The sequence below is a fragment of the Tetrahymena thermophila genome (genome assembly GCF_000189635.1).
Source record: "Tetrahymena thermophila SB210 genomic scaffold scf_8254590, whole genome shotgun sequence".
NCBI lineage: Eukaryota > Ciliophora > Oligohymenophorea > Hymenostomatida > Tetrahymenidae > Tetrahymena > Tetrahymena thermophila.
The window spans coordinates 391,483-418,619 of NW_002476361.1; the positions used below are offsets into that span (position 1 = coordinate 391,483).

General features: G+C 24.7%; 5 protein-coding genes across 5 annotated transcripts in view; 4 read left to right on the plus strand and 1 right to left on the minus strand. All coding sequences in view use genetic code 6, as the record gives it.

Moving 5' to 3' along the window:
* Positions 1 to 8: 8 nt before the first annotated feature.
* TTHERM_000252417 (cation channel family protein) lies at positions 9 to 3,846 on the plus strand (the record flags this gene model as incomplete). Its single annotated transcript, XM_012798386.1, has 8 exons — positions 9 to 276; positions 334 to 439; positions 628 to 1,466; positions 1,593 to 1,883; positions 1,945 to 2,387; positions 2,441 to 3,191; positions 3,257 to 3,401; positions 3,462 to 3,846. 8 exons carry the CDS (start codon positions 9 to 11, stop codon positions 3,844 to 3,846), a joined length of 3,228 nt encoding a protein of 1,075 aa, XP_012653840.1.
* Positions 3,847 to 4,735: 889 nt separating this feature from the next.
* Positions 4,736 to 5,334, plus strand: TTHERM_000252418 (hypothetical protein; the record flags this gene model as incomplete). The annotated part of the gene is made up of 3 exons (XM_012798387.1): positions 4,736 to 4,759; positions 4,847 to 4,922; positions 5,126 to 5,334. 3 exons carry the CDS (start codon positions 4,736 to 4,738, stop codon positions 5,332 to 5,334), a joined length of 309 nt encoding a protein of 102 aa, XP_012653841.1.
* A 931-nt stretch (positions 5,335 to 6,265) lies between these two features.
* Positions 6,266 to 8,405, plus strand: TTHERM_000252419 (cation channel family protein; the record flags this gene model as incomplete). Its single annotated transcript, XM_012798388.1, has 7 exons — positions 6,266 to 6,482; positions 6,540 to 6,982; positions 7,036 to 7,161; positions 7,292 to 7,381; positions 7,471 to 7,750; positions 7,819 to 7,963; positions 8,021 to 8,405. The coding sequence occupies exons 1-7, from the start codon at positions 6,368 to 6,370 to the stop codon at positions 8,403 to 8,405; spliced, it is 1,584 nt and encodes a 527-aa protein (XP_012653842.1). The 5' UTR covers positions 6,266 to 6,367.
* Positions 8,406 to 8,767: 362 nt separating this feature from the next.
* TTHERM_00252420 (outer dynein arm docking complex protein, putative) lies at positions 8,768 to 11,340 on the minus strand (the record flags this gene model as incomplete). The annotated part of the gene is made up of 10 exons (XM_001019093.3): positions 8,768 to 8,815; positions 8,877 to 9,019; positions 9,072 to 9,177; positions 9,228 to 9,338; positions 9,612 to 9,770; positions 9,826 to 10,221; positions 10,313 to 10,843; positions 10,921 to 11,031; positions 11,179 to 11,215; positions 11,267 to 11,340. 10 exons carry the CDS (start codon positions 11,338 to 11,340, stop codon positions 8,768 to 8,770), a joined length of 1,716 nt encoding a protein of 571 aa, XP_001019093.2.
* Positions 11,341 to 12,427: 1,087 nt separating this feature from the next.
* The window catches only part of TTHERM_00252430 (axonemal dynein heavy chain), a gene marked incomplete at both ends in the record, with an annotated part of 16,883 nt that continues 2,173 nt past the window's right edge, over positions 12,428 to 27,137 (plus strand). The window contains 31 exons of the mRNA XM_001019094.3: positions 12,428 to 12,458; positions 12,620 to 12,740; positions 13,082 to 13,789; positions 13,910 to 14,104; positions 14,152 to 14,314; positions 14,369 to 14,641; positions 14,711 to 15,000; positions 15,057 to 15,494; positions 15,541 to 15,829; positions 15,921 to 16,531; positions 16,584 to 17,130; positions 17,191 to 17,390; positions 17,451 to 17,736; positions 17,793 to 17,989; positions 18,038 to 18,421; positions 18,481 to 18,599; positions 18,692 to 19,989; positions 20,046 to 20,780; positions 20,838 to 21,115; positions 21,224 to 21,769; positions 21,829 to 22,312; positions 22,386 to 22,785; positions 22,935 to 23,770; positions 23,860 to 24,168; positions 24,224 to 24,775; positions 24,977 to 25,684; positions 25,743 to 25,832; positions 25,886 to 26,191; positions 26,351 to 26,574; positions 26,629 to 26,872; positions 27,000 to 27,137. The exon at positions 27,000 to 27,137 is cut by the window's right edge and continues 149 nt beyond it. Of these exons, the coding sequence (XP_001019094.3) occupies positions 12,428 to 12,458; positions 12,620 to 12,740; positions 13,082 to 13,789; positions 13,910 to 14,104; positions 14,152 to 14,314; positions 14,369 to 14,641; positions 14,711 to 15,000; positions 15,057 to 15,494; positions 15,541 to 15,829; positions 15,921 to 16,531; positions 16,584 to 17,130; positions 17,191 to 17,390; positions 17,451 to 17,736; positions 17,793 to 17,989; positions 18,038 to 18,421; positions 18,481 to 18,599; positions 18,692 to 19,989; positions 20,046 to 20,780; positions 20,838 to 21,115; positions 21,224 to 21,769; positions 21,829 to 22,312; positions 22,386 to 22,785; positions 22,935 to 23,770; positions 23,860 to 24,168; positions 24,224 to 24,775; positions 24,977 to 25,684; positions 25,743 to 25,832; positions 25,886 to 26,191; positions 26,351 to 26,574; positions 26,629 to 26,872; positions 27,000 to 27,137 (12,000 nt within the window). The remainder of the gene's footprint in view (positions 12,459 to 12,619; positions 12,741 to 13,081; positions 13,790 to 13,909; positions 14,105 to 14,151; positions 14,315 to 14,368; positions 14,642 to 14,710; positions 15,001 to 15,056; positions 15,495 to 15,540; positions 15,830 to 15,920; positions 16,532 to 16,583; positions 17,131 to 17,190; positions 17,391 to 17,450; positions 17,737 to 17,792; positions 17,990 to 18,037; positions 18,422 to 18,480; positions 18,600 to 18,691; positions 19,990 to 20,045; positions 20,781 to 20,837; positions 21,116 to 21,223; positions 21,770 to 21,828; positions 22,313 to 22,385; positions 22,786 to 22,934; positions 23,771 to 23,859; positions 24,169 to 24,223; positions 24,776 to 24,976; positions 25,685 to 25,742; positions 25,833 to 25,885; positions 26,192 to 26,350; positions 26,575 to 26,628; positions 26,873 to 26,999) is intronic.

Sequence of the window (27,137 nt, forward strand, 5' to 3'; positions counted from 1 at the left end):
AAAAATAAATGAATGATTCAAATAATAGTTTTATTTAAAGAAGTTGTTTTAATGAAGAAAAAGATGATCCTTTTGTTAAAATTGTGTTTGTAAAAGGGATTGATTAATTATAAGGAGAAAATAGCAGTACATTGAGATCAATAACTTTGAACTCTTCTCATAATTCAAGTTAAAGCTGCTAAAATAATTTAGATAAGATCTCTGCATCAGTTAACTCAAGCCGATTTATATAAACTACCTAAAACGAATAGAATGCTGAATAAACTTAGCTAACTAGTAAAATAGTAGAATTATTATCAAATATACAATTGCATTATTTACAAATAATTATAGAGATCTATGTGAATAAAGAAGCAAAATTAGATGAAGATTAGCAAATAGAATTAAGTTAATGTGACAAATAATCTCTTGAAGAAGCTGATGATACTGAATAAGAATAGTAAGATGAAAATTTAAAATAGAAATTTTTCTAGTTTTTCTTTTACTAAATCATTTCTTTAATTTAACTTTTGTTAATATTTTCTACTAAATTTTGATAAGCCTTATAATTTTCTTTTGATATTAATTAAGCAATGACAGTATATTATAGCTATAAATATTTTTAAATAAAAAAATTTTTAACAAAAGGCAACAGAAGAGATAATCATAGGCTCTTAGTCAAGTAAGTAAGCACAGGAGGAAGCATAATATTTAATTATTAGGAGAGGAGTCCAAAAAGAATTGGAAGAAAAACTGGCTTAATATTCTGTATTATGTATCTAAAATGAAAAGTATTGCCAAATTAACAAAAAGACTATTTAGGCATGAGCTTCTAACTGCCAAATAATTAAAATTGATTGGAGATTAAACAGTGAATATAGAAAAATTAAAAAAAATGGAAAAATATAACTTCTAAAAAATGATGTCTTTCTCTAATTTCAATAAGATTTTAAAATATAAAACTTATAAAAAAATTAAAATCAATGTGAAACTCTACTTTTCTAACATTCCATCTCTACTTTTAAGCATATCTAATGTCTATAATAAGTTTATAAGCTATATACTTAGTCTTATTCCTATATTCAATTACCTTTCTAATTTTTACATATTTTGGTAGGCGATAATCTTTGTTTGCTCTTTCATCAATTTTATCTATTTGCCTTTTGAATTTAGCTTTCAAAATTAAAGAACCATTTATCTGTAATACTATATATCCATAATATGCCCAATAATTTTTTCCTTAGACATCTTTATCAAAGCAAATACTCAAACGTTTTAATAAGGTAACTAGCTTCGAATACATAAATAAATCTTAAAAGAGTATCTTACAGGAACTTTTTTTTCAGATTTAGTAAGTATTATAAGTCTTAATTAAAGCTTATTTGAACTTAGAGGTTTTTATTTTCTATTTTTTCTTAGATTTTCTCGCTCCTTACTTATTCTAGACATATTTAGAGAAAAGTTTTTTTCTAAAACTTATATTTCAGGTGTTTATTCTTTTTATTTAATTTTAAAATAAATTATTTTACTTTGATAACTTATTAAATCTTTAAAATAATAATTGTTTGCTTAAAATTACATACCCTCCTATAAATTATTTTTTATATAAATAGGAATAATCTCTTTAATACTTCTTTTTGCAAGTTCTCTTTTTTTTGCTCATTTATTTGCATGCTTTTGGTATTATGTTGGTACTCTTAGTACTTAAGGATGGATAAATTTCTATCAACTTGATAAAGCAGATATCTATTCGAATTACATTTACAGCTATTATTTTATAATTGTAACAATGACAACAATTGGCTATGGAGACATTACTGCTAAAACTACAGAAGAAAGATTAGTTATGATTTTTTTTACTCTTATATCTTGTGGAATTTTTGGATATATAATTAATTCAATAGGTATATAAATTTTAAAGTTTTTAAATATTTATTTTTAACTTATCTTTATTTATTTATTTAGGTAATATTTTAGGTGATATAAAGTAGAAAAGTGATAAGTATTTAACTGAATTGGCTAAACTTAACTAATACTTTAAGAAATACTAAGTATCTTTACAGTTGCAAGCGAATGTTAGGAGATACTTATAATTTACTTACAAAGAAGGTATTTAAGACAAGCTCTCTGCACTTGAATCGCTTAATAATTTATCTCAACATTTGTAAAATTAAATAAAAATGGATGTAGTTTCAAGAGAGCTTAAATAGATTGGTTTCTTAAAGTAAATTTGTAAGGAGGAGACTTTTTGTTAGCTATCCTTGTAGGTTCAAGAAAAAATATATCAACCAGAATAAGTCATTTTAGATTAAAATGAAATCAAAGAACCAGCAATTTACATTATTAATTATGGAAGAGTCTTAAAAAACTCACAGTATGATTTATCATCTAAGGTGAATGATATTTATGTAAGTTATTTGAACTCAAAAATTAATTATGTTAATTATTTCTTAATTTACAGGAACTAAAAGAAAAGTAATCTTTTGGAGTAATAGAATTTTTTATGAACTTAGAAGCTTCTAAATTTAATTATAAAAGCAAAGAACTAACATCTATATATTCTTTAAATCTTTCTGCTTTTTTAAAAGTAATTAAGTAAGATAGTGAAATATATGAAAAATTTTGCTTCTTAAGGGATTAAATAGTATATTAAAAGTCTCTGCATCTAGTAAAACATTTTTGTGAATCTTGTAGATCTCTAAATCATAATCTTAAAGAATGTCCTTGCATCTTTTATAAATCAAGAAAACTAACAATAATTAAAAGATACTAATAAAACATAAAAGAAACTTTAAGATTAACAACTCGTAAAAAAAAACTAAAGGAAAATTCGTTAATGCTAAACAAATAATTTGTATCTTAAATAATTCTTTTTTAGTAAGATAATATTAACCAGCTATCGCTTTATGATAATTCTTTATCTTCTATTGAAGATTAACATCTTTTTAGCTCCTAAAAATTACATTTTAGTAATACTATAAATAGTAACTAAAAAAATAATAGAGAAGATATTGAATTTAAAACTAGTTAATTGGTTGATTAGTTGTAGTTAGATTAATAAGAGCATGAAAAGATTATAATAGATATTAAATCTCCTTTGATAGTTTAAAGAAAGAAACAAGAACATGAAAAACTAATAGGAGATGAGTAAATAAATACAAGAAGCTTTTAAAAATTAGAGGCTATAGAAGAATAAAACGAAAAACAGAAATGTAAATTATTTAAATGGATTTATAATTTTTAATATTTTATTATTTAATTTAAAAAACATTTACAGTAAATTAACAGCCTAGTATCTTAAGAAATAATTATCTTTCGATTACTTCAATTTAAGATAATTAGTGTAAAAACGATTAAATTAGCGTTTTGTAAGGGATTTAAACTAGTATAAAAGATATCTTTCGATTTTTAATAGGTGAAAAGTAAGTATTTTTAAAATAATCTAATTGGAAGATTTTATAAATTTATTATTTACTTAAAAGTGAAACAATCAAGTGGTATAAGAAACATTAAGTATATTAAAATATGAATAGTAGTGCTTTTAAAAAGATGGAAGCCTAATTAGTATCTAACAAAAATATTAAAAGTAATTTTTAGATATAGGATACTAACTAAAATAACAGATCAAGTTATGTTGATTAACTCATGACCCATTAAAATAAATAAGATATTTAGAATTTTTGTTAGGATTTAGATAGAATGCAAAAATATAAGACATATTATCCAAAGTTTAATTATGACATAGTAATCGAAAAATCCAATTCGAGGTCATATATATAAAATATTCCATTAATTTTAAGATTGATCAAGTTAAAAAGAAAAACGGTTAATTTAAAAAAAAGAAGTAAAGTAATAAAGTAATAATGATCTTCCATTCATAAAGATAACAGATAAATAATTTTAATTTTAACTTATTTAAAATTTAACATAATATATATTTTTTATCAAGTAAATATAAAAGTTTTTTAATTATATCATAAATAAATCATTAATTTTGCTAATCAAGATTTTTTATTTTAGCTAAAATAATATTTTGATCAAAACAAATATTAAATAAATTTTTAAATTTTGTTATAAATATAGTAGAATTACACTTTCACTAATATATTTTTAGATTACATATTCCTTAAGGATTTTGATATTAAAAAAATATTTAATACTTTATGTTAATAATAATAAATTAATTATATATTTAAAAAAAGCTCGATAGAGGTTAGATTTTTTATTAATAATAAATAGAAATATATAATTATTTTCTATTATTAAATTATGTAAAACTAAAAATGAAAAGTGAAAAACAATTAGTTATAGAGTTTTCTTGATTTTTCTACTATAATATATAGAAATTTTTTTTTGTTACAAGTAGGAATAAATTTAAATTGAAATTAAGTAATTAATACTGGTAAAATAATTAGATAAAAATTAAGTAGAATAAGAAAACATACAATTTTTTTTTTTTCTTTGGTATTTATTTTCTTAAAAATAACAAAATATTCAATTTTTAAAAAATAAATGAATGATTCAAATAATATCTTTCTTTAAAGAAGTTATTTTAATGAAGAATAAGATTAATCGTTTGTTAAAGTTGCGTTTTTAAAAGGAATTGATTAAATATAAGGAGAAAATAGCAGTACTTTGAGATCAATAACTTTGAACTCTTCTCATAATTCAAGATATAGCGACTAAAATAATTTAAACAAGATATTAGCTTCAGCTAACTCAAGCAGATGTATGTAAACTACCCAAAACAAATAGAATGCTGAATAAACTTAGTAAACTTGTAAAATATTAGAGTTATTATCAAATATACAATTGCATTATTTACAAATAATTATAAATTTCTTTGTCAATAATAAAACAAAATTAGAAGAAGAGCAACAGATAGATTTAAGTTAATGTGGCAAATAATCTTACGAAGAAGCTGGTGAAATTGAATAAGAATAGTAATATTAAAATTTAAAATAAAATGTTTTCTAGTTGTTTGTTTACTACTAATTCATTTATTTACTATAAAATTTGTTAATTTAACAACTAACTTTAGATAAGTCTTACTAGTATTTTTCTATTAATACTAATTAAACAATAATAAACAATATATTATGGCTACAAAAACTTTTATAGAGCATATTTTTATAAAAAATAAAAGTCAACAGAGAAGATAATCATAGGCGCTTAGTCAAGTAAGCAATTACAGGAAGTAACATGATATTTAAATATTAAGAGAGAAATCCAAAAAGATTTGGTTAAAAAACTGGCCTAGTATTTTATATTATATATCTAAAATAAAAAATATTGCTAAATTAACAAAGAGACTGTTTAGACACGAGCTTTTAACTGCCTAATAATTAAAATTGATTGGAGATTAAACAGTGAATATAGAAAAATTAAAAAAAATGGAAAAATATAACTTCTAAAAAATGATGTCTTACTCTAAATTCAATAAAATTTTAAAATATTAAACATATAAAAAAATTAAAATCAATTTAAAACTTTACTTTTCTTATGTTCCATCCCTCCTTTTAGGTATATCGAATTTCTATAATAAGTTTATAAGCTATATACTTAGTCTTATTCCAATATTCAATTACCTTTCTAATTTTTACATAGTATGGTAGGCTATAATCTTTGTCTGCTCTTTCATCAATTTTATCTATTTACCTTTTGAATTTAGCTTTCAAAATTAAAGAAGTATTTACCTAGAATACTATTTATCCATAATATGCCCTATAATTTATTCCTTAGATATCTTTATCAAAGCAAATACTCAAACATTTTAATAAGGCAATTAGCTTCGAATACATAAATAAATCTTAAAAGAGTATCTTACTGGATCTTTTATTTCAGATTTAATAAGTCTGATAAGTCTAAATTAAAGATTATTTGAATTTAGAGGTTTTTATTTTCTATTTTTTCTTAGGTTTTCTTGCTCCTTCACTATTCTAGACATATTTAGAGAAAAGTTTTTTTCTAAGACTTATATTTCAGGTATTTATTCATTTTATTTAATTTTATTAAAATATTTAATTTTCATAAATTTAAACAATTTCAAACAAAGATGATATTTAATTTTTTTTAATTTAAGCTCAAACTTTTAAAATAAATAGAAAATCTTATTACATTTTTAAAAGAAATATATTCGCTGATAATTATATACCCACCTCAAAATTATATTTAATCTATATGCATTATAAATTATTTTTTTATATAAATAGGAATAATTTCTTTAGTACTTCTTTTTGCAAGTTCTCTTTTTATTGCTCATTTATTTGCATGCTTTTGGTATTATGTTGGTACTCTTAGTAATTAAGGGTGGATTAATTTCTATTAACTTGATAAAGCAGATATCTATTCAAATTACATATCCAGTTACTATTTTACAATTGTAACAATGACAACTATTGGTTACGGAGACATTACTGCTAAAACTACAGAAGAAAGATTAGTTATGATTTTTTTTACTCTTGTTTCTTGTGGAATTTTCGGATATATAATTAATTCAATAGGTTAGATAAATTATAAAGTTTTTATTGTTTATTTTTAACTTATCTTTATTTAATTAGGTAATATTTTAGGTGATATAAAATAAAAAAGTGATTAATATTTAACTGAATTGGCTAAACTTAACTAATACTTTAAAAAATATTAAGTATCTTTACAGTTGTAAGCTAATGTTAGGAGATACTTATAATTTAAATACAAAGAAGGTATTTAAGACAAGCTTTCTGAACTTGAATCGCTTAACAATTTATCTCAACATTTGTAAAATTAAATAAAAATGGATGTAGTTTCAAGATAGCTTAAACAGATTGGTTTCTTAAAGTAAATTTGTAAGGAGGAGACTTTTTGTTAGCTATCATTGTAGGTTCAAGAAAAAATATATCAACCAGAATAAGTCATTTTAGATTAAAATGAAATCAAAGAGCCAGCAATTTAGATAATTAATTATGGAAGAGTCTTAAAAAACTCATAGTATGATTTATCATCTTAGGTGAACGATATTTATGTAAATTATTTCAATCCAAAAATTAATTTTGTTTACTATTTTAAAATTTGCAGGAGCTTAAAGAAAAGTAAAGTTTTGGAGTTACAGAATTCTTTATGAACTTAGAATCATCTAAATTTAATTATAAAAGCAAAGAACTAACATCTATATATTCTTTAAATCTTTCTGCTTTTTTAAAAGTAATTAAGGAAGATAGTGAAATATATGAAAAATTTTGTTTCTTAAGGGATTAAATAATTTATTAAAAGTCTCTGCATCTAGTAAAGAATTTTTGTGAATCTTGTAGATCTTTAAATCATAATCTTAAAGAATGTCCTATAATTTTTTATAAATCAAGAAAATTAACAATAGTAAAAAGATACTAATAGTGCATAAAAGATACATTAAAATTAATAACTCGTAAAAAAAAATAAAAGTAAAATTCATTAATGCTAAACTATCTATTTGTATCATAAGTAATTGACTTTTAGTAAGATAATATTAATCAGCTATCGCTTTATGATAATACTTTATCTTCTATTGATGATTAAAATCTTTTTAGCTCCTAAAAATTAAACTTTAGAGGTTCTATAAATAGCTAATAAAATAGAGACCATATTGAAAAAAAATCTATTTAATTCATTGATTAATTAAAAATAGATATTAAACCTCCTTTGATAATTTAAAGAAAGAAACATGAACATGAAAAACAAATAGGAGATCAGTAAATAAAAGCAAAAAGCTTATAAAAATTAGAGGCTATAGAAGAATAAAACGAAAATCAGAAATGTAAATTATTTAAATGAATAAATATAATTTTTAATATTTACCCAACTTAATTAAAAAAATATTTACAGTAAATTAGCAGCAGAATACCTTAAGAAATAATTAAATTTCAATTACTTCAATTTAGGATATATAGTATAAAAATGATTAAATTAGCGTTTTGTAAGAGATTTAGAATAGCATAAAAGATATCTTTCAATTTTTGATAAGCTAAAAGTAAGTATTATTAAAATGATTAAATTAGAAGATTATATAATTTTTTTAATTCAAAAGAGAAATAATCAAGTAATATTAGAAATATCAAGGATATTAAAATGTGAATAGTAGTACTTTTAAAAAGATTGAAGACTAATTAGTATCTAACTTAAATATTAAAAGTGGTTTTTAGACATAGGATACTAACTATAATAACAGGTCAAGTTATATCGATTTACTCATGCCCTAATAACATAAATAAGATATTTAGAATTTTTGTTATGATCTGGATAGAATTCAAAAATATAAGACATATTACCCAAAGTTTAATTATGATTTAGTAATAGAAGAATGCAATTCGAGGTCTTATAAATAAAATATTCCATTAATTTTAAGATTGATCAAGATAAGAAGAAAAACAGTTAATTTAAAAAAAAAAAGTAAAATAATAAAGTAATTATGATTGATTCATAAACGTAACAAATATTTAATTTTAATTTTAACTTATTTAAATTTTAACATAATATATATTTTTATCAATTTAAAATTTAAGATAATAATATATCATAAATCTTTTAATTTGTTTATTAAGACTTTTTGTTTTATCTAAAATTATATTTTTAATCAATTTCTCAATGATGAACAGATAATTTAAATATGAAGGGCATAAAAAAGTGAGAATGTATATTTTATATTATTTAAAAATATTCCCTTAAATTTAAAAAACTTTTTTAGTATTAAATTTATTTATAAAAAATAAATTAGCATATGAAAATACATAAAATAAATAAAATTAGTTAGCTAGAGACAAAAGTTAAAAAATAGTCATTTTTTTTTAATTATTTTTTATTTAGATTATATTTTTTTGAATTCCTAATTTAATAATAAAAAATAGTTAATTTAATTTTTTGGCTTTACAAATCTTTCAATTTACATTTTTTGCATTTTCTTAAAAGTCTTTTAACTCCATGAAATTTTTCTCTTTTATAATCTCATTAACTATTTGATACTCTTTGTTCCTTTTTTCTTCCTTAATTTTGTCATAATTATTTTTAAATTCATCGCCCAACGGTATTACTATTTTTTAAATAAGAACTTTTTAAAATGTGAAGGATGTTTAATTTATTACAAACTGTATCTAAATCATCAAATTTGATATTTTTTTAAATGAAATGTGAGCTGGATATATTGCTTTCTTCTGCTGCTATTTTAGATTTTGTTTCAACCTAAGAGGACTAAAAATATTAAAATAGAAATCAATCAATACAATTTTATTAAATTTTACTTTCTATTTATAAATTTCATTATAAAGTTATAACAAATCATTTGTTCTTCTTTCTATAGCCGCTAAGTACAGAAGCATATTACTGTCATCTATTTCCTACAATGTTCCATCCTAAAACAAATAAAAATTTATTAAATTAAACTTTTAACTCTTAATTATATTATTATATCATCTAATATATTATCAATTAAAAACTCATTCACTTAATAACGTTCATTTTCTTTCTAAAAGACACACAATTATTTCTAAAATAAAAAACATTTTATGGTTCAAAAATACTCTAAAAAAATGTTTAATTGATAAATTATTTGCTAATGCGTATTAATCCATTAAAACTTATAATATATTATTTTTATTTTTTAAAAAAGAAATAAAATCATTTACGTTATTTTTAGGTATTTCTTTTAAATACTCTTTATCTAAACAACCTATGTTTTCAAACATAACAGGAATATTTTTTTTCAAAGTATCCAATTAAGATTAAACAGTTTCATGCTTTTTTTTGTATTTTTCTTTTTATTACTCTATTGTTTCTAGCTCTTTCTAATTTTAGGTTAATATAATTAAATTTTTACATCCTTGCTAATTTATATTTTACTTTTAATTCCATAAACTTAATTGTCTTTGGCTCTTATCTGTATTGTTATGGTTTATTTTTATACATATCTATTTGTTATTAAAGCTGCTTTTTCTATTGCATAAGCGTTTCAGTATCATCTCTAAGAGTGTTTATATATTTAAATAAAGAATAGTTTTCATTTTCATAATCGACAAATGTTTTCACTATTTTAGACATATCTTAAGTTCCTGTTTCTTCCATCAACCTTTTAAATATATCTTCATATTGAGCTACTTCTTATTTTAAATTCTCTAAATGCATGTTTTCCTTTTCTTAGTTTCTCTTATTTTTGTCTTTCTTTTTGGTTGTGCTCATTCCTGTTGCTCCTGCAGATATCATTTTATAATTATCAAAATCGTACGCACTTCTGTCGAACTATTAAAAAAATTTCAAAATCAATTTATATTAATAGTTATTTGAATGAATTAAATATTTTTAAACAAAATTAATTTAAAATGTTTTTTACAGGAGATGGGCTTCTGGAGTTATCTTAGTATTGGGATTATTACTGCTTATTAGATCCTAGTATGAACTTTTCTTTTAACCTTTCGTCTCTGTTCTCAGTGTCAGATGCTGTTTAATAAACGCTTTCAAACTCTTTTTCAAATTTCTTTTTTTCAATATCAGCTTCTATTTTATATTTTTCAAGTCTTTGTTTACCCTTTTCAATTTCTTCTTTTGCATTTTGAGATTCCTAAAGTACTTTTTTAAGTTATTCTTTTTTTTCATGCAATTCTTGCTTTAGTTCTATGTAAATATTATCAAAAATATTCTTTTCCCTTCTAAGATGATTTATTTCATCTTTTAATGAATCATTATTGGCCAATGATTCGTTGTATTTCTTTTTTAAATAATCTAATTTCATATGCATAGATTTTATCTTTTTTTATAAGACATAAGGATCGCTGTCGCTAGTCGATTTCTTCTTATTCATAATATCTTTTCTCTTATCTTGCAAGATTTTTTCTGTTTTCTCAATTTCTTTTTCTATGTGTTCCTATATTTATAACATTTTAATTCAATACTAAAGTTATTGGTCTTTTTTAACAAATTATATAATAATTTTATTATTACGAGCCTCACTGTTTCCTACTCGATTTTTTTTGCATAAAAATTTCCAGTATCTTATAACTTTGCTATTTTACTTCCAATCATTTGACTACCATACATGCTCCTTTGCATATGCTAATAAATAATTTATATATTTGTAAATCATTTAATGACTCTAATTAAGTTGCTAATATTATATAATAAAATCTATTCGAAACTGTTTCTATTTCTCTCCTAATTATAATTTTTGAAATATATATGTAATCTATCTAAATTTATTACTCCATCTCTAGATTTTTAAGATTTGTGCTCTTGAGCGCTTTTATAAAATAGAAGAAGAGTTAAATTTAATTCTTTTCTTTTTATTTACCTTTTAGCAGTCTGTGGGACTATTGGATTTAACATAAAGTTCTGAGAAGTGGAATTTACATTAATTGGTTTCATGAATATATATAAAAAATATATGTAAGAAAAATAGTAAAAAGAAACTTATTTTATCAAATAATTTAAAAAAGATAGATATTGTTAATTAATTTAATGTTTGATCAATTAAATGATAAATGACTTATAGCGAATAGTTTTACTGAATATCGCATTATTCACTAACAACTAATAGTATATTTTTTAATATTTTAGATATTAATGAATGGTATATTAGTAAAAAAAATTTAAGCTATTCTATCTCCTAAATTATCTTCCTTTTTTTATGTTTAAATTTTATTCTAATTTTGATATTTAATGTCTAATATATTTATTCAATTAATATTTAAATTGCTTTGTTATATGTTTTATTAAAAATATTTAAGTTAATTAAGAAGTGAAATATTTATTCAAAAATAAATTAAAAAAAAATAAATTTAAATTAATAACAAATAAAGACAAATTAATAAAATTTTAAAATAGAAGTTAATTTTTAAATAAAAAAAGTGTAGATTATTTCCTATTTCTAATTCAGTTGTAGATAAAATGTAATTTTAAAAATTATTTAATCAAGTTAGCAAAAACAAAAGAATTTAGGAGATTCAAAATAATTTTTCAATAAGGTTTTACAAAAATAAGAATTTTTATATTAAAAAATAATTTTGATATGTTATTTTCAAATAGTTACAGATATTTTATAAGCAAATAAATTAGTTTATTTTGTTAAAATTTAAAAATAAATAGTTTTTATCTAAAACAAATAAAGCATTAAGACTTAATAACTCATAAAGCATGATAAATCCTAGTAATTACTGTAAAATAAATAAAAAAATATATATATAAATAAATAAATAAATAAATAAAGGAAAGAGAGAGAGATTATTCAAGGAGAACATTTCTAAGTAAATTTTAATAAAAAAAAACAAGCAAAAAATTAAATAAAGGGAAATATTAATTAAAGAAAAAGAAACTTTAATTATTTCAATTTAATAAAGAGCGTTTTAATATTAATTATATAGAGACTGTATTATTAAATAACAAAGTTTTGACAGGATTCTATTTAATAAACCAAACAACATATAAACAAATAAATTGAGTCTTCGCACATATCATGAGTAAAAGACCTTCAAAGAAATCTCTTGGTAAGACTCATTTATATTAATAAAATAGATAAAAATAGCATCAATATAATAGGATTTAAAAGATTTTATTAAAGCTTAGGATGTTGACGAGATTCTTCTAAGCAACATTTTATAAATTGAAAGACCATTTCAACAATATTTACTTTATTTTTTAAATGTAGGACCTTTATACAAGATCAATTTTCCAAGATTTTAGTTCGAAGAAGCTGATTAAGAAGAAAAATTTGTAGATTAAGCAATAATAGCATATTAATAAGGAAAGCCTGTATAGAGACAAACTCCGTAAATAAACCATTTTATCAAAATTAGCACAATAAATATTTATTTTTTTTTACAATGTGCTACCTGCTTTTCATTTATTTTTGATTTCAAGTAGTCATTCAATTTACAAGAAATACCTAATTATATAACTTAAATAATGAGGAATATTTTTAGTCCAACTTATTTAATCATTTTAAAGCATACTTTGCCAGTATAAAATGAGGATTACTCGTAAAAAGAATTAAATATTCTACCAAAGTGTATTTCAATTATTTAAAGTCTATTTTGATGATTAAATTTTACAAATTTAAGAAAATATTTGAGCTATTTTTTATATTTTTATCAATATTATTAACAAATAGAACTAGGCCATAGAAAAATTAAAAACTACCTCCTTTAGAATAAAATGATATCTTTAGTCCTAAATTTAGTGTTGAGTAATCTAATAGCATTATGAGTAATGGTAATAAAGGTTAATTGAGATATAATTAATCAGAGCATAATCTTTATTAGAGTCTCTAAATACCACTTTAGCAGTAATAATTATAATCATAGTAAGACCCATTTCCAATAGTAAGAACCTCAGGAGCAGGTGGTTCATTAAGCATGACAATAGATCAAACATAAATGCAAAAGAATCTTTTAAATAAACCAGGACGTAATTTAAAGGTCAACTAATCTTAAAAGATTTCTACACCAACTCAGTAGATTTAAAATCAATAAGTTAGCTCTAAACTACTCGGATTATAGTAAAGCTAAGCAACTCCTCTAAGAGGGGCTGACGGTTACAAATAAACAGATAACAGCTTCTCTCATAATTACTCATCTCTCGCAGGTGGAAATTAGCCTTACTCTCCATAAATATCAAAGAAGGCTCTCCATACGCATGGTGAAGAATAGAATTTAGAGGATACAGGAAAAGATTTTGCAGATAAAGGACTAAATACTAATAAAAACCTTCGTAATTATGACTGTTGGGATGAAGAAACTACTCCCTTACAATGGCTTGAAAAATTCAAAAAGAATCCCTAAGGCCCACATGGCAAATGCCCTATCTATTTAAATAAATAGTAATTAAAATACTTCTAATAATATTTTAAATTCTTTCTAATTCTATAAATAAATAAAAAAATATTCATTAGTATTCTTTATTTAAATTGTTTTATATCTAATATTAATTTTAAATATAGGTATGTGTGGACTGATGTATAAGTTTTAGATTATGATGAAAATACCGATAAATATTTGGTAAGAATTATTGCTACAGATCAATTAAAGCATGTTGTAAGGTTATCTTTGATGTTCAATGAAGAAGATTAAACTAAATTTAAGGAAAGAGTTGACCTCTCCAAGTCAAGATAAGTCAATGCAGAAGATGCCTTAAGGTATTTTTTAATTTAATAATTTTAATTAAATGAATGTTTAATAATAGATTTGACAAATATGTAAATAAAGTGTCTGATGATCTCATTTAGCCTATGTCTGCTGAATGGAGAAAGCAAATTTTTAATTTTGTTACAAAAAAACCAAAGCATAGTTAAGAGGAAAAAGTAGAAGAAATTTACAAAAGCAAGTATGTTCAAGAGTTATTTGAAGTAAGATAATAAAACGATTGTTTGATTATATATAAAAAAATTTTATTAAAATAGGATGCTGAGAGACAATATATTTTTTTCATCAAAAAATGCTATGTTTTGAAGGAAATGGCTGACCCTAAGAACGAACAAAAATGGCAAAAATATAGAATTAGAAATAGATACGAAGAAAAAATTCTTCCATTCTATGGCACATATGTTTAGCTTTAATATAATTATAATGAAAATTAGGACAGCTTATCAAAATTACATGTCTCAAATAAATAACTAGTTGTTAAGACTTTGAATATGGTCACTCATAGAACATTTTTATATGAAAACCACAAGGTAACTAACAAACAAATAAATATACTATATTTTTTACAAAAGTATTTAATTTATTTTTAATATAAAAAGCTTATAAATACTACTTGGAACGAATAATAATTACCAATACTCTTATCTAATTTTGATTAGCAACAAAGAGCTTATCATATAAGCTCAAGGTCTACTTTACAAATGTAGTGGAGAGAATACATAATTTCAGAAATCTAAGATACTCTTAGAGATATTTACAGATTCTATCAAACTGAATCTAAGCTCTACTTTGGTTCAGATCTGTAGAGACTTCTCAAACGTATTGATTTAATGTTCAACACATTCATGAGAGAAAATGTTGTTAAGGGAAATATAAATGATTATTGCAAGTAATTTTAAATACCTTTAATATTATTTCACAATAGTAATTCTTCATTTTTTAAAGATTTATTTAGAAATTCACAATTCCTGAATAAAACGATGAAAATATATGGCACATTAATAATTTCCCTCTGTTGATTTTGAATTTGTAGCTTAATTAGAAGCCAAAGAAAAAAGGTAAAAAGCCTAATAAAGACAGAAAAGAAGAAACTCCAGCTTCATAGTAAAAAGAAGAATATGAAGAAGAAGATATTATTTATTATGAACCTACTTACTAATAAATATGCTAGACTTTAATGAAGCCTTTTGATTGGATAGTTGAATCTGTTAATATGTTCTTTATGTTAGAAAAAGATCTAGTTCCTCTAATTGATTTACCCAAACTTCCCTCATTCTAAATCGATAATTAATTGTAATGGATAAAGGAAGGATAGGAAAAGGTCCTTGAATACATCAAAGTTGGATATGAAGAGCCTAATGAAATTTTAGAGAGATTCAAAAAGTAATATTAATTAATTACTCAAATTTTACTAAATAAAATTATATAGATATTAGTTCTTGATGGAAAAAAGTATAAGCAATGTCACAAAATAATTATTCGGAGAGGCCAAAGAAAAACCTCTTATTTAAGACATAAATCCTCAAGATGTTGATCTAAAAATATAAGAGTATTTTATTGCTAAAAAAGAGATAGAAAAATAATGTATTGATCAAAAAAATTGTCATTTCTTCCAAGTCAGGACAAAATAAGCTAAGAATGATTTAGTCCATAAAGCTGATGAATTTGTTTAAAGTATCTTATAAAAAGTTGATCTTCTCTGCTTTGATAATATCGAAGTAAGCTTTTGTTGTTAAATTTTACTATTAAAATATTTTTGATTATTATTATAAAACTTAAAAATTTTATTTTTGTTTTTAAAATCAATAGCGCATCTAAAAAACATATGAGGACATTTGTGATAAATTGAAAAAGACTCCTCAGAATGAAGAGGAATTAGTTGCTTTAAAGGCCTAGATTAAAGAAAATGAAGTTAACTTAGCAAAAATTGCAAACGAAGTAAATTGTGTAGGAGAATTTTTAAAGATTTTAGAAAAATATTGCTACAGCTAAAAAGAAGTCAGCACCGAATAATTCTTCCTTTTAAAAGTTTAACCTGCTACTGTATTAGAAGCTGCTATGGAGGGAAATAGAACTTATGAAATATATGAATCTAAATTTAGAAATAATTTAGAAATAGAAAAAGATGGTTTCTAAAATACTATAGTTGATATTCAAAAGAGATTTTAGCACATTAAGCAATATAGATCTTATAATGCTTCACTTGATGTTAAAGAAAATTATACTGAAGTTGCTAATTTTGGTGAATTAATTCAATAAGCTAGTGAAAAGGTTAAGTCATTTAACAGTAGAGAAGCACTTTTTGGTGATGAAATCTCTATTTGGGATGAATTAGATAATGTTGCCAAAGAATTTGATCCTTACCACAGACTTTGGGATATCCTCTTTAATTTTACTAATAATTATGAAGAATGGACTAAGTATATTATTTTCTAAAAAATTTCATTAATCTAATTAAAAATTAAATAACAGTGGATCTTTCTTGAGTCAAAGTTATCATGAAATAGAAAAAACTGTTAACAGTAAATATTACTTAGAAGCAAAAGCCCTTCTGAAGAAATTTAGTGATGAAAACGATCCTTCAAGTGACGAGAGACCTGCTTAGCTCTCAGAATAATTATTAAAAGATATTCAAGATTTCCGTCAAAAGTTGTGGATTTTCGAATTATTGACAACCGAAGCTATGAGAAATTTGAAAAAACCTATGGTCTAATAGCATTGGGCTGAAATATTTGAGCGTTGCAATGTTTAAGGCAAACAAATGACAGAAGATATGACTTTCATTCAATTATTGGCTGTATTGAATCCAATTAAGGAAGTTATTGAGGAGGTTTCAAGAAAGGCAGAAAAGCAGTATCAAATAGAAAAGAAATTAAAGGAAATGGAAGAAACTGTCAAAGTTATTAAATTAGACATTATGGAATACACAAAAAGTAAGAAACACACTTTTGTCTTAAAAGGAGTTGATGAAATTTAACAAATTTTGGATGACCAGCTTAACATTCTCACTATGATGAAGGTAAAATTATAATAAAAAACATTACTAAGCTAAATAAATTTGAAAAATTAATGATAAAAGGCTTCACCTTATATTAAAAATTTGAAGAGAATTGCTGAACCCTTAGAATAAAGATTAGTTTTTGTATAAGATACTTTAGAAGGATGGATTAAATGTTAAAGATCTTGGATGTATCTTGAGCCAATTTTCGCTTCTGAAGATATCAAAAAGAAAATGGAATTGTAGAAGTAGAAATTTGATACAGTTGATGATTTTTGGAGGTAAATAAATGTTTTTTTTTTGAATTTAAAATTATATCCAATTTACTTTAAATAATTAAGAACCACTATGGAGTCATTTGCTAAAGAACCTGGACTTTGGGAAGGCATTGAAAATGATAGACTTAAAAACGAATTTAATTAACACAATAAGACTTTAGATGAAATCCAAAAGAAATTATCTGATTATTTAGAATCTAAAAGAAGAGATTTCCCTAGATTCTTCTTCTTGTCTGATGAAGAATTACTAGAAATATTAGCTGACACTAAAGATCCTCAAAAGGTGTAAAAACACATTAATAAATGCTTTGAAGCTATTAGTAAGCTTGATTTTTCATCGAAAGAAGATGTAATTAACTAATCAAATATTTATATTCATATTCAATCATTACTTTATTCTAATAGGTGAGTGGTATGATATCAGCTGAATAAGAAAATGTTAAATTCAATAGTAAAATTAATGTTAACGAAGGTGACAAAAAGGGTAATGTTGAAAAATGGCTTGGTGAAATTGAGCAGATGATGAGAAACACATTAAAACATATTACTAAAAACGCTATGATTGATGAAGCTACAGCTAGAAACGATTGGGTTCAGAAATGGTAATTAAAAATTTACTTATTTTTAACCTAAAATTTTTCATATTAAAGGGCTGGATAAGTAGTTTTGGCAGTAAATATGGTCAGGTGGACAAGAGGAGCTGAAAATGCTATTTTAAATAGTAGAGGCGATGAAGTTGATGATGGTATTTATACTTATAGTAATCTATCAGATTATGTTGATTTTCTTGAGAATTAGTTAAAAGATACAGTATAGCTTGTTAGAAAAGACCTAACTCCCTTAGCTAGATTAACTCTTGGTGCTTTGGTTGTTTTAGATGTCCATGCAAAGGATGTTATCGTTGAATTAAAGAAAACTGGTTGTACATCATCTTAAGATTTTAATTGGATCTCTCAACTACGTTATTATTGGGAAGAAAAGCACAATAAGCCAGATCTAAAAGTACAAATGATTAGTGCAAACTTAAGTTATGAGTAAAAAACATTTTTATTTATTATTTTATATATGATCTTTATTTATATATTTCGATCAGTTTCGAATATCTTGGAAATTCAACACGTTTGGTCATTACCCCTCTTACTGATAGATGTTACAGAACTCTTATGGGAGCTTTCTAATTATAGTATGGAGGAGCTCCTGAAGGTCCTGCAGGTATTATAATTTTTTACTAACAATTGAAGATTTAACAATAAAAACAAACTTATTAATTATTTCCTTCTTAAATCTTGATTTTTTTAAAAAAGGTACTGGTAAGACTGAAACAGTAAAGGACTTGGCTAAGGCTTTGGCTGTACAATGCGTAGTATTTAATTGTTCTGATGGTTTGAACTATGTAGCTATGAGAAAATTCTTTAAAGGTTTAGCATCTTCTGGAGCTTGGTGCTGTTTTGATGAATTCAATAGAATTGATTTAGAAGTTTTGTCAGTTATTGCATCTTAGGTTCTAACAATTTAAATGGCAATCAGGAGCAATAAATCAAGACCAAAAGAAACTTTTGAGTTCGATGGTGAAGAAATTAAGTTGGTTGATACATGCGCCATTAATATAACTATGAATCCTGGTTACGCAGGTCGTTCTGAATTACCAGATAATTTGAAGAGTTTGTTCAGACCATGTGCGATGATGGTTCCTGATTATGCTATGATTTCAGAAATTTATTTGTATTCAGTTGGTTTTGAAGAAGCCCGTAACTTAGCTAGAAAAATCGTTGCTTCTCTTCGTTTAAGTAGCGAACAGCTTTCCAGCTAAGATCACTATGATTTTGGTATGAGAGCTTTAAAGGCTATTTTGACAGCAGCTGGTAACTTAAAGAGGGTTATGACTGATAGTGAAGATATTATTTGCTTAAGAGCTCTAATGGATGTTAATTTACCTAAATTCACTATTAATGATATTCCTTTGTTCAAATCTATAACAAGCGATCTCTTCCCTGGAGTTGAACTACCTTTCATTGATTATGGCGATCTTCTAGAATCTTTGAAAAATGCCTGTAAAGAAAGTCAACTTTAACCAAAATAAAACTTCTTAAATAAGTGCATTTAATTGTATGATACTATAAATGTCAGACATGGTTTGATGGTTGTTGGACAAGCTTTTTCTGGTAAATCAAGTATAACACGTACTCTATAGAATGCTCTATCGGCTTTGAAAGGTAAAGGAGATTTCTAAACAGTTCACACTCATAATCTTAATCCAAAATCCATAACAAGTGACTAATTGTATGGTAAGCTTGATCCTGATACTAAAACTTGGGCTGATGGTGTTATTGCAATTATTATGCGTGTTTGCTCATAAGATACAAGTATGGACAAGCAATGGGTAGTATTCGATGGACCAGTTGATGCAGTTTGGATTGAAAATATGAATACAGTCTTGGATGATAATAAAAAACTTTGCTTAACAAGTGGTGAAATTATTAAGCTTACTAATTAAATGACTATGATGTTTGAAGTAGAAGACCTTGCTTAAGCTTCTCCTGCCACTGTATCTAGATGCGGTATGGTCTTCCTCGAAACTAAATAACTTGGCTGGGATCCTCTAGTAATTTAAACAAATATAAATATATTTACTTAATATGTATTAAAATTATAATTTAGATTAAGAGCTTTATTTAGCAACTACCATCAAGTTTAGACAAAGTAGCTGATTAGTTTGAAAAAATATTAACATGGTTAATTGACTGTTCTATGAGTTGGGCTATGCGTCATGGTAAATTCTTAGTGCACAAATCAGAAATGACACTTGTTGGAAGCTGTCTAAAGTATTTAAAAACGTATATTAAGGAGTATGGCGAAGAAAACGTAAAAGTACAAAAAGATATTGAAGATATTTTAGCAAATGTCAGTCTTTTCTGTGTTATTTGGTCAATTGGTGCTTGCTTAGAAGAAACTACAAGAAAGCCTTTCCATCAATTCATAACAGAATTAATCCATGCTAGCAGTGAGATTCCTGATAAGTATTAAATAAAATATGATCTAATGTTCCCCTTTGAACCACATTCGATTCGTGCCAATATTCCAGACAAGAGTTCTATCTTTGATCTTTGCTATGATAAAAATAAAGGTATCTGGGTAAACTGGACATAGACAGAAAAGAAATTTGAAATTCCCAAAGGTGGTGAATATCATAATATCTTTGTACCCACTATAGACTCTATAAGAAATAATTTCTTCTTACATAGATGTGTTTAAAATTAAATTCACCTTTTAGTATGTGGTCCTACTGGTACTGGTAAAACAGTGAACGTGATAAATGAATTAAATAAGCATTACCTAAACCCTGAATATTCAAATCTATAAACTGCTTTCTCTGGCTAAACAAACGTTAACTAAGTAATAATTTTGTTTTAATCAAGATTTTATTTCAAACTAAATAACTTATTTTAATAGGTATAAAGATTAATTGAATCTAAAGTATGCACAAGAAGAAGAAAAGGTCACTTTGGACCTGAAGAAGGCAAAAAATTCATAGTTATCTTCATAGATGACTTAAATATGCCAGCTAAGGAAAAGTATGGTGCATAACCTCCTATTGAATTATTAAGATAATGGATGGATAATGGTGGTTGGTATGACTTAGCTGATAAAACTTGGAAATATCTTTGTGATATTACTTTTATCACAGCCATGCTTCCTCCAACAGGTGGACGTAATACAGTAACAATGAGGTAAAAAATATTAATTTTATCAATATTTATTTAAATGTTTTTAAACAAAAAAAAAAAGTTATATATTTCTTTTAAATATTTATTTTATTTAATTTTTTAAATAAAAAGATACATGAGACACTTTAACTTGCTTTATGTTGAATCATTTGAAGCAGAGTCTCTTCATAGAATTTTCTCTAATTTACTTGATTGGTACTTCTTAAATCAAAAATAGGGTGTTGGAAAAGCAATTGAAAATTTGAGAGACAGCATAGTCAATAGTACTATTGAACTTTACTAAGGAATTTAAAATTCTAAATAATTACTTCCAACTCCTGCAAAGTCACATTATATTTATAACTTGAGAGATATTTCCAAAGTCTTTTAGGGCATTTCAAAGGCAACTTCTAGATCATACAAAGATGAAAACGATTTCTTAAAACTATGGGCTCATGAATGCATGCGTGTGTTTTAAGATCGTATGATTAATAGCTCTGATTAGTAAGTCTTCGAAGAAATCTTAAAAGAAATAATGCGTAAAAATTTCCGTAGAGAATGGAAGGATTTAGTTACTGTTGAACCTTTACTTTGGGCTTCGTTTGTTCCTACCCTTTACCCTGATGGCGATACAAGCAAAAGAAGATTGGCAGATATTTATTGCGAACTTAGTGACAGGTAAATTTTTAAGAAAAATAGTGAAATAAATTAATAAATTATTTTTTTAAACTTAAAAGAGAGGAGTTGAAAAGAGTTTGCTATGACTAATTAGCTTAATTCAATGACTCCTATCCTTAGAATAAGATGAATTTAGTTCTCTTTATGACAGCCATATAGCACATCATAAAAATAGTTCGTGTTATTACTACGTCTTTCGGGCATTGCTTGCTTGTTGGTGTTGGTGGTAGTGGCAGAAAGAGTTTGGCTACTTTATCAGCTTTTATTGCATTTACAAACGAAATTCAAACTATCGACCATAAAAGCGATATAAAAATTTGGATTGAAGAGTTGCAAAAAGTCATGAAAGTTGCAGGTGTTGATAATAAACCCACAACACTTTTGTTCTCTGACACCTAAATTTTCTCAGAATCTCTTCTCGAAGATATTTGTAACATTCTGAACAATGGTGAAGTTCCAAATTTATTCCCTCCTGAAGAAAAAGCAAAAATTATGGATGAAATTAATGATCCCTCAGCATAAACTAATAATTAAAAATACTAAGTAATTAATTAGAAAGTTTTCAAAATGATAAATAAATATTTTAAATATTTAATAATTTTTTAATAAAAATTAGGTATTCTTGGATGCTTGCAAGAGAAATTTACATCTTGTGTTGGCATTCTCTCCTGTTGGTGAAGCATTTAGAAGAAGATTAAGAACATTCCCAACTTTAGTTAACTGTACTACAATTGATTGGTTCCTGCCATGGCCCGAAGAAGCACTGAGAAATACTGCTTCTTCTCACTTTATAAATGTAATGAAAATTGAATCTGAAAGCACAAGAGATGGTTTGATAGAAATTGTAGTTGATATGCAAACTCGTATTTCTAACATGTCTATAAGATATAGAGAAGAATTACGTAAGTATTATTATGTCACTCCAACAAGTTATTTAGAGCTTCTTGCTACCTTTGAACGTATGCTCAAAGAAAGATAAACATCTATTTAAAATACTATTTCAAGATACGAAACAGGTAATTTTCCTTTAATTTTTTGCATTTCAAAATAATTATTTAATAAATTTTGTAAAATTTTAAAAAATAAAAATATTACATTACTATGAAAATATTTTTTTTTAAATAATTGTCTTATAAGTCACTCATTTATAATCGTAAAATAAAAGGTGTTCTAAAAATTGATACTACTGAAAAAGATGTAAATATTATGAAAAAAAGATTAGAAGAATTGAAGCCATAGTTAGAAATAAAAACAGAAGAAAATTAAAAAATGTTAATTAATTTGTAGAAGAAATAAAAAGAGGCTGATGCTAAGAGAGAAGTTTGTGAGTCTGAAGAACGTGATTGTAAGATTTAAAAGGATAATGCCAACGCCCTGAAAGAAGATTGTTAAAGAGAATTAGACAAAGTGCTTCCTATTTTGGCTGAAGCTGTTAAAATTTTATCTAAAATTAGTAAAGATGATATTAACATTTTGAAATCCTTCTAAAATCCATCTCCTTCTGTTGTTCTTGTTTTCGAAGGTCTTTGTTATGCATTTGATGAAGATCAATTCGTAAAGTCAGTACCTATTGCACCAGGTGCAATCGAAAAGAAAAAAGATTTCTGGGATTACTCTAAAAAGAAGCTTTTAAATGATAAATTGCTTTCTAGAGTTCGTGATTTCGATGATTCTAAAATTCGTGCAATTAATCCAGTTAAAATTGATTAATTAAAGCAATTTATAAGCAATCCATTATTTGATGAAGATAAGATCTAAAATGCATCTTCTGCTGCTGCAAATCTTTCAAAATGGATTAGAGCCGTTGTTTAAACATACGATGCCCTTTTAATTGTAGAACCTAAAAAGAAACAATTAGAGAAAGCAGAAAGCGATCTCCGCTAAGCTGAGGAAATTCTTAATGTAAAGAAAGCTGCTTTATAGGAAGTTCTTGATTTGCTTGCCAAACTTCAAAGTGAATATGATATAGCTAAACGCGAGAAAGAAGAATTGCAAGCTGAAGTAATTATTTATGAATAAGACAAATTTATTTTATCTAATAATTTAAACAATAACTTTTGCTAAAAATATGTTTAATTAATAATTTTTAGGTTACAAAATGTGAAATCTAATTAGATAGAGCAGAAAAATTAATTAATGGATTAGGTGGTGAAAAGAATTCTTGGAAATAAAAAGCTATTTCAAACAGAGAAGAAAGTACAAGTGTAATCGGTGATTGCGTCTTATCTTCTGGTATCATTGCTTACTTAGGTGCATTCCCAATAGCCTACAGAGAAGAAGCCATTCATAATTGGAAAGAATTATTGCTTAAATATAAAATTAAATTCTCTAATGACTACTCTCTATAAAAAATTTTATGTGATCCTATCACAATTGGTTAATGGACAGACAAATATCAAGTAAATTTAATCTTTTTTTTAAATTAAGTTTTAAATAAATACGAAAATAAAAAAGCTTCCAAATGACTCATTCTCAATTGATAATGCTATCATTTTGAATAACTCTTAGAGATGGCCCTTAATGATAGATCCTTAGATTTAAGCAAATAATTGGATAAAGAAATTAGAAGGTGAAAGGTTGCTCATTTTCAATCCTAATTCTGATCCTAAAAACGTTTTACTTAAACTAGAAAACTGCATACCACTAGGTACTCCTGTCTTGCTAGAAAATGTTAGTGAAAACATAGATTCTTTATACGAATCTGTTTTATTGAAAAAGCTAACAAAGAAAGGTAGTAGTTATACTATGAAATTTATGGAAAAGCAGATTGAATATCATGAAGGCTTCCGCTTTTATGTTACAACTAAATATCCTAGACCCCATTATCCTCCTGAGATTTGTGTAAAAGTAACTTTGTTGAATTTCTAAGTCACTCCAGAAGGACTTGAAGATCAAATGCTTAACATCACAGTAAAGCAAGAAGATCCCCACCGTGATTAAATTAGAGAAAAGAATATTGTTGAATTCTTCTAAAACAAAGAAAGATAAAAACACACTGAAGATATGGTAAAAAATTTATTTATTTATTTTATTTAAAAATCCATTTATTATTAGTTTATAAAATTTAACAAAACATTTTTGTAAATTAAATCTAAAAGTATTTTAAAATTATTTGATTTGTTTTAATTGAAACTAATTTAAAAACTAAATGAAGATGAAAGAAAATATTTTTTTTAAACTATTAAAAAATTATTTAAAATTAAATAGATTCTTCAAATGTTGTTCGAATCAACTGGTAATTTGTTAGATGATGAAAAGCTGATCGAACAATTGCAATAATCAAAGAAAGATAATATAGAAATTTAAGATAAATTAAAACGTTAAGAAAATGACAGAGAATTATATAATTAAACAAGAAACTCATTTAAGGAATTAGGTAAGAGAGTTGCAAACTTGTATTTTGTTGTTTTAGATTTGGCTCTCATAGAACCTACATATCAATGGTCTTTAGAATTTTACATAGAACTATTCTTAAAAGGTATTAAAACAGCTGCTCCAGCAAAGGACAATAAAGAGAATAGAAGCAAGAATATTATTTAGTAATTCTAGATTTTGCTTTATGAAAGTATATGTAGAAGTCTTCTTGAGAAAGATAAATTGATTTTCTCTTTCTTGATGTGTATGAAAATTTTAGAAATTGAGAAAAAAATAAATTCCTAAACTATTAGATTCCTAATGGTTGGAGGAACTTGGACTTCTTGTGATCACTAGATGCCATAAAAGGCTTAATCATGGCTCTCTAACAAAGCATGGTGTATCCTAAATGAGGCTGATTCGGTTTTACCTCAGTTTAAAGGATTTGTAAAAGAGTTTGAGCACTATATTGATCATTATAAAAAATTGAATGAGCATGAAACCCCTTATGAAGAAGAATTCCCAGGAGCAGTAGCTTAAAGTTTACACTATTTCTCTAAGGTATAATTTGAAATTATTTTTTATTTTTTAAGTAAGAATTATTTTTTAATTAATTTAGCTCATATTAATTCGTGCTTTATTCCCTGATAAATTCTCTAAGGCAGTATAAAAATTGATTATTACTGAAATGTCTGAATAATATATTTAGGTAACATTTTAATTTCTTTTATTTCACTACTCTTCAACTTTTTTTATGTAAAGCCTCCTCCTTTCAATTTAGACTAGACATATTTAGACTCTCGCTTTGATAAACCATTAATATTTATTTTATCTCCAGGAGCAGATCCTCGTATAGAAATTAACACTCTTGCTACAAAATTAGGAATATAAACTGATAGATTCAAATAAATCTCTCTAGGTTAAGGTTAGGGAGAATTAGCTGAAAAATCAATCAGAGCTGCTTACTAAGATGGTAGCTGGGTCTTATTATAAAACTGCCATCTTGCTCCTTCATTCATGCCTAGGCTTGAAAAAATTTTAGAAACATATCCAGAAGATGTTGATAGAGTAAAATATATTACAATTCAAAAACTTAGTTTTATAAAAACTTTTATATCATAAAAAAGTGTGTTTAAAAAATAATTAAATTAATTTTTGTTTAAGGAACGTTTATAATTAAAAATAATGTTTAATCAACAAATTTAATAAAAATTTTTATAATTATAGGAATTTAGAATTTGGTTGACATCTATGCCTTCAGATGTATTCCCTCCTTCTATTTTGATGAAAGGTATTAAAATGACTTATGAACCTCCAAGAGGACTCAAGAATAACTTATAGAGAACTTATGCCTCATTTAAGAACCAAGATTTCGATACTAATTCTAAACCAGCTGAACTTAAAAAGCTTTGTTTTGGCTTAGCTTTCTTCCATGCTCTTATATTAGAAAGGTAAATAATTCATAATATTTGAACATAAATAATTTATTTCAAAATTTTAAATAGGAGAAAATATGGACCTCTTGGTTGGAATATTCCTTATGAGTTCACTGTTGCAGACTTTTAGATTTCTTAGTAATAGTTAAAGGAATTCTTAAACAAGTACGATGAAATTCCATACGAGGCTCTAAATTACATGGTTGCAGAAGCCAATTATGGTGGTAGAGTTACTGACCCTAAAGATAGAAGACTAATTAAAATTATTCTGAGAGATTTCTACACACCTGAAATTTTAGATGAAGAATACAAAGTAAAAAAAGTTTTATGACAATTTATTAGCATTTTTTAAGAATAATTTTTAAATATTTTAGGAGTAGAATTATATAATTTTATTAAATACAAATACATAATAATTATTTTAAATTTAAATATAAAAGTTCTCTGAAAGTGGTAAATATTTTGTTCCACCTGTTTCAGATGTTCCTTCATTCTAAGAATATATATAATCTATGGACAGAAATGATCCAACAGAAATATTTGGAATGCATCCAAATGCTGCTATCACTTCTGCAATT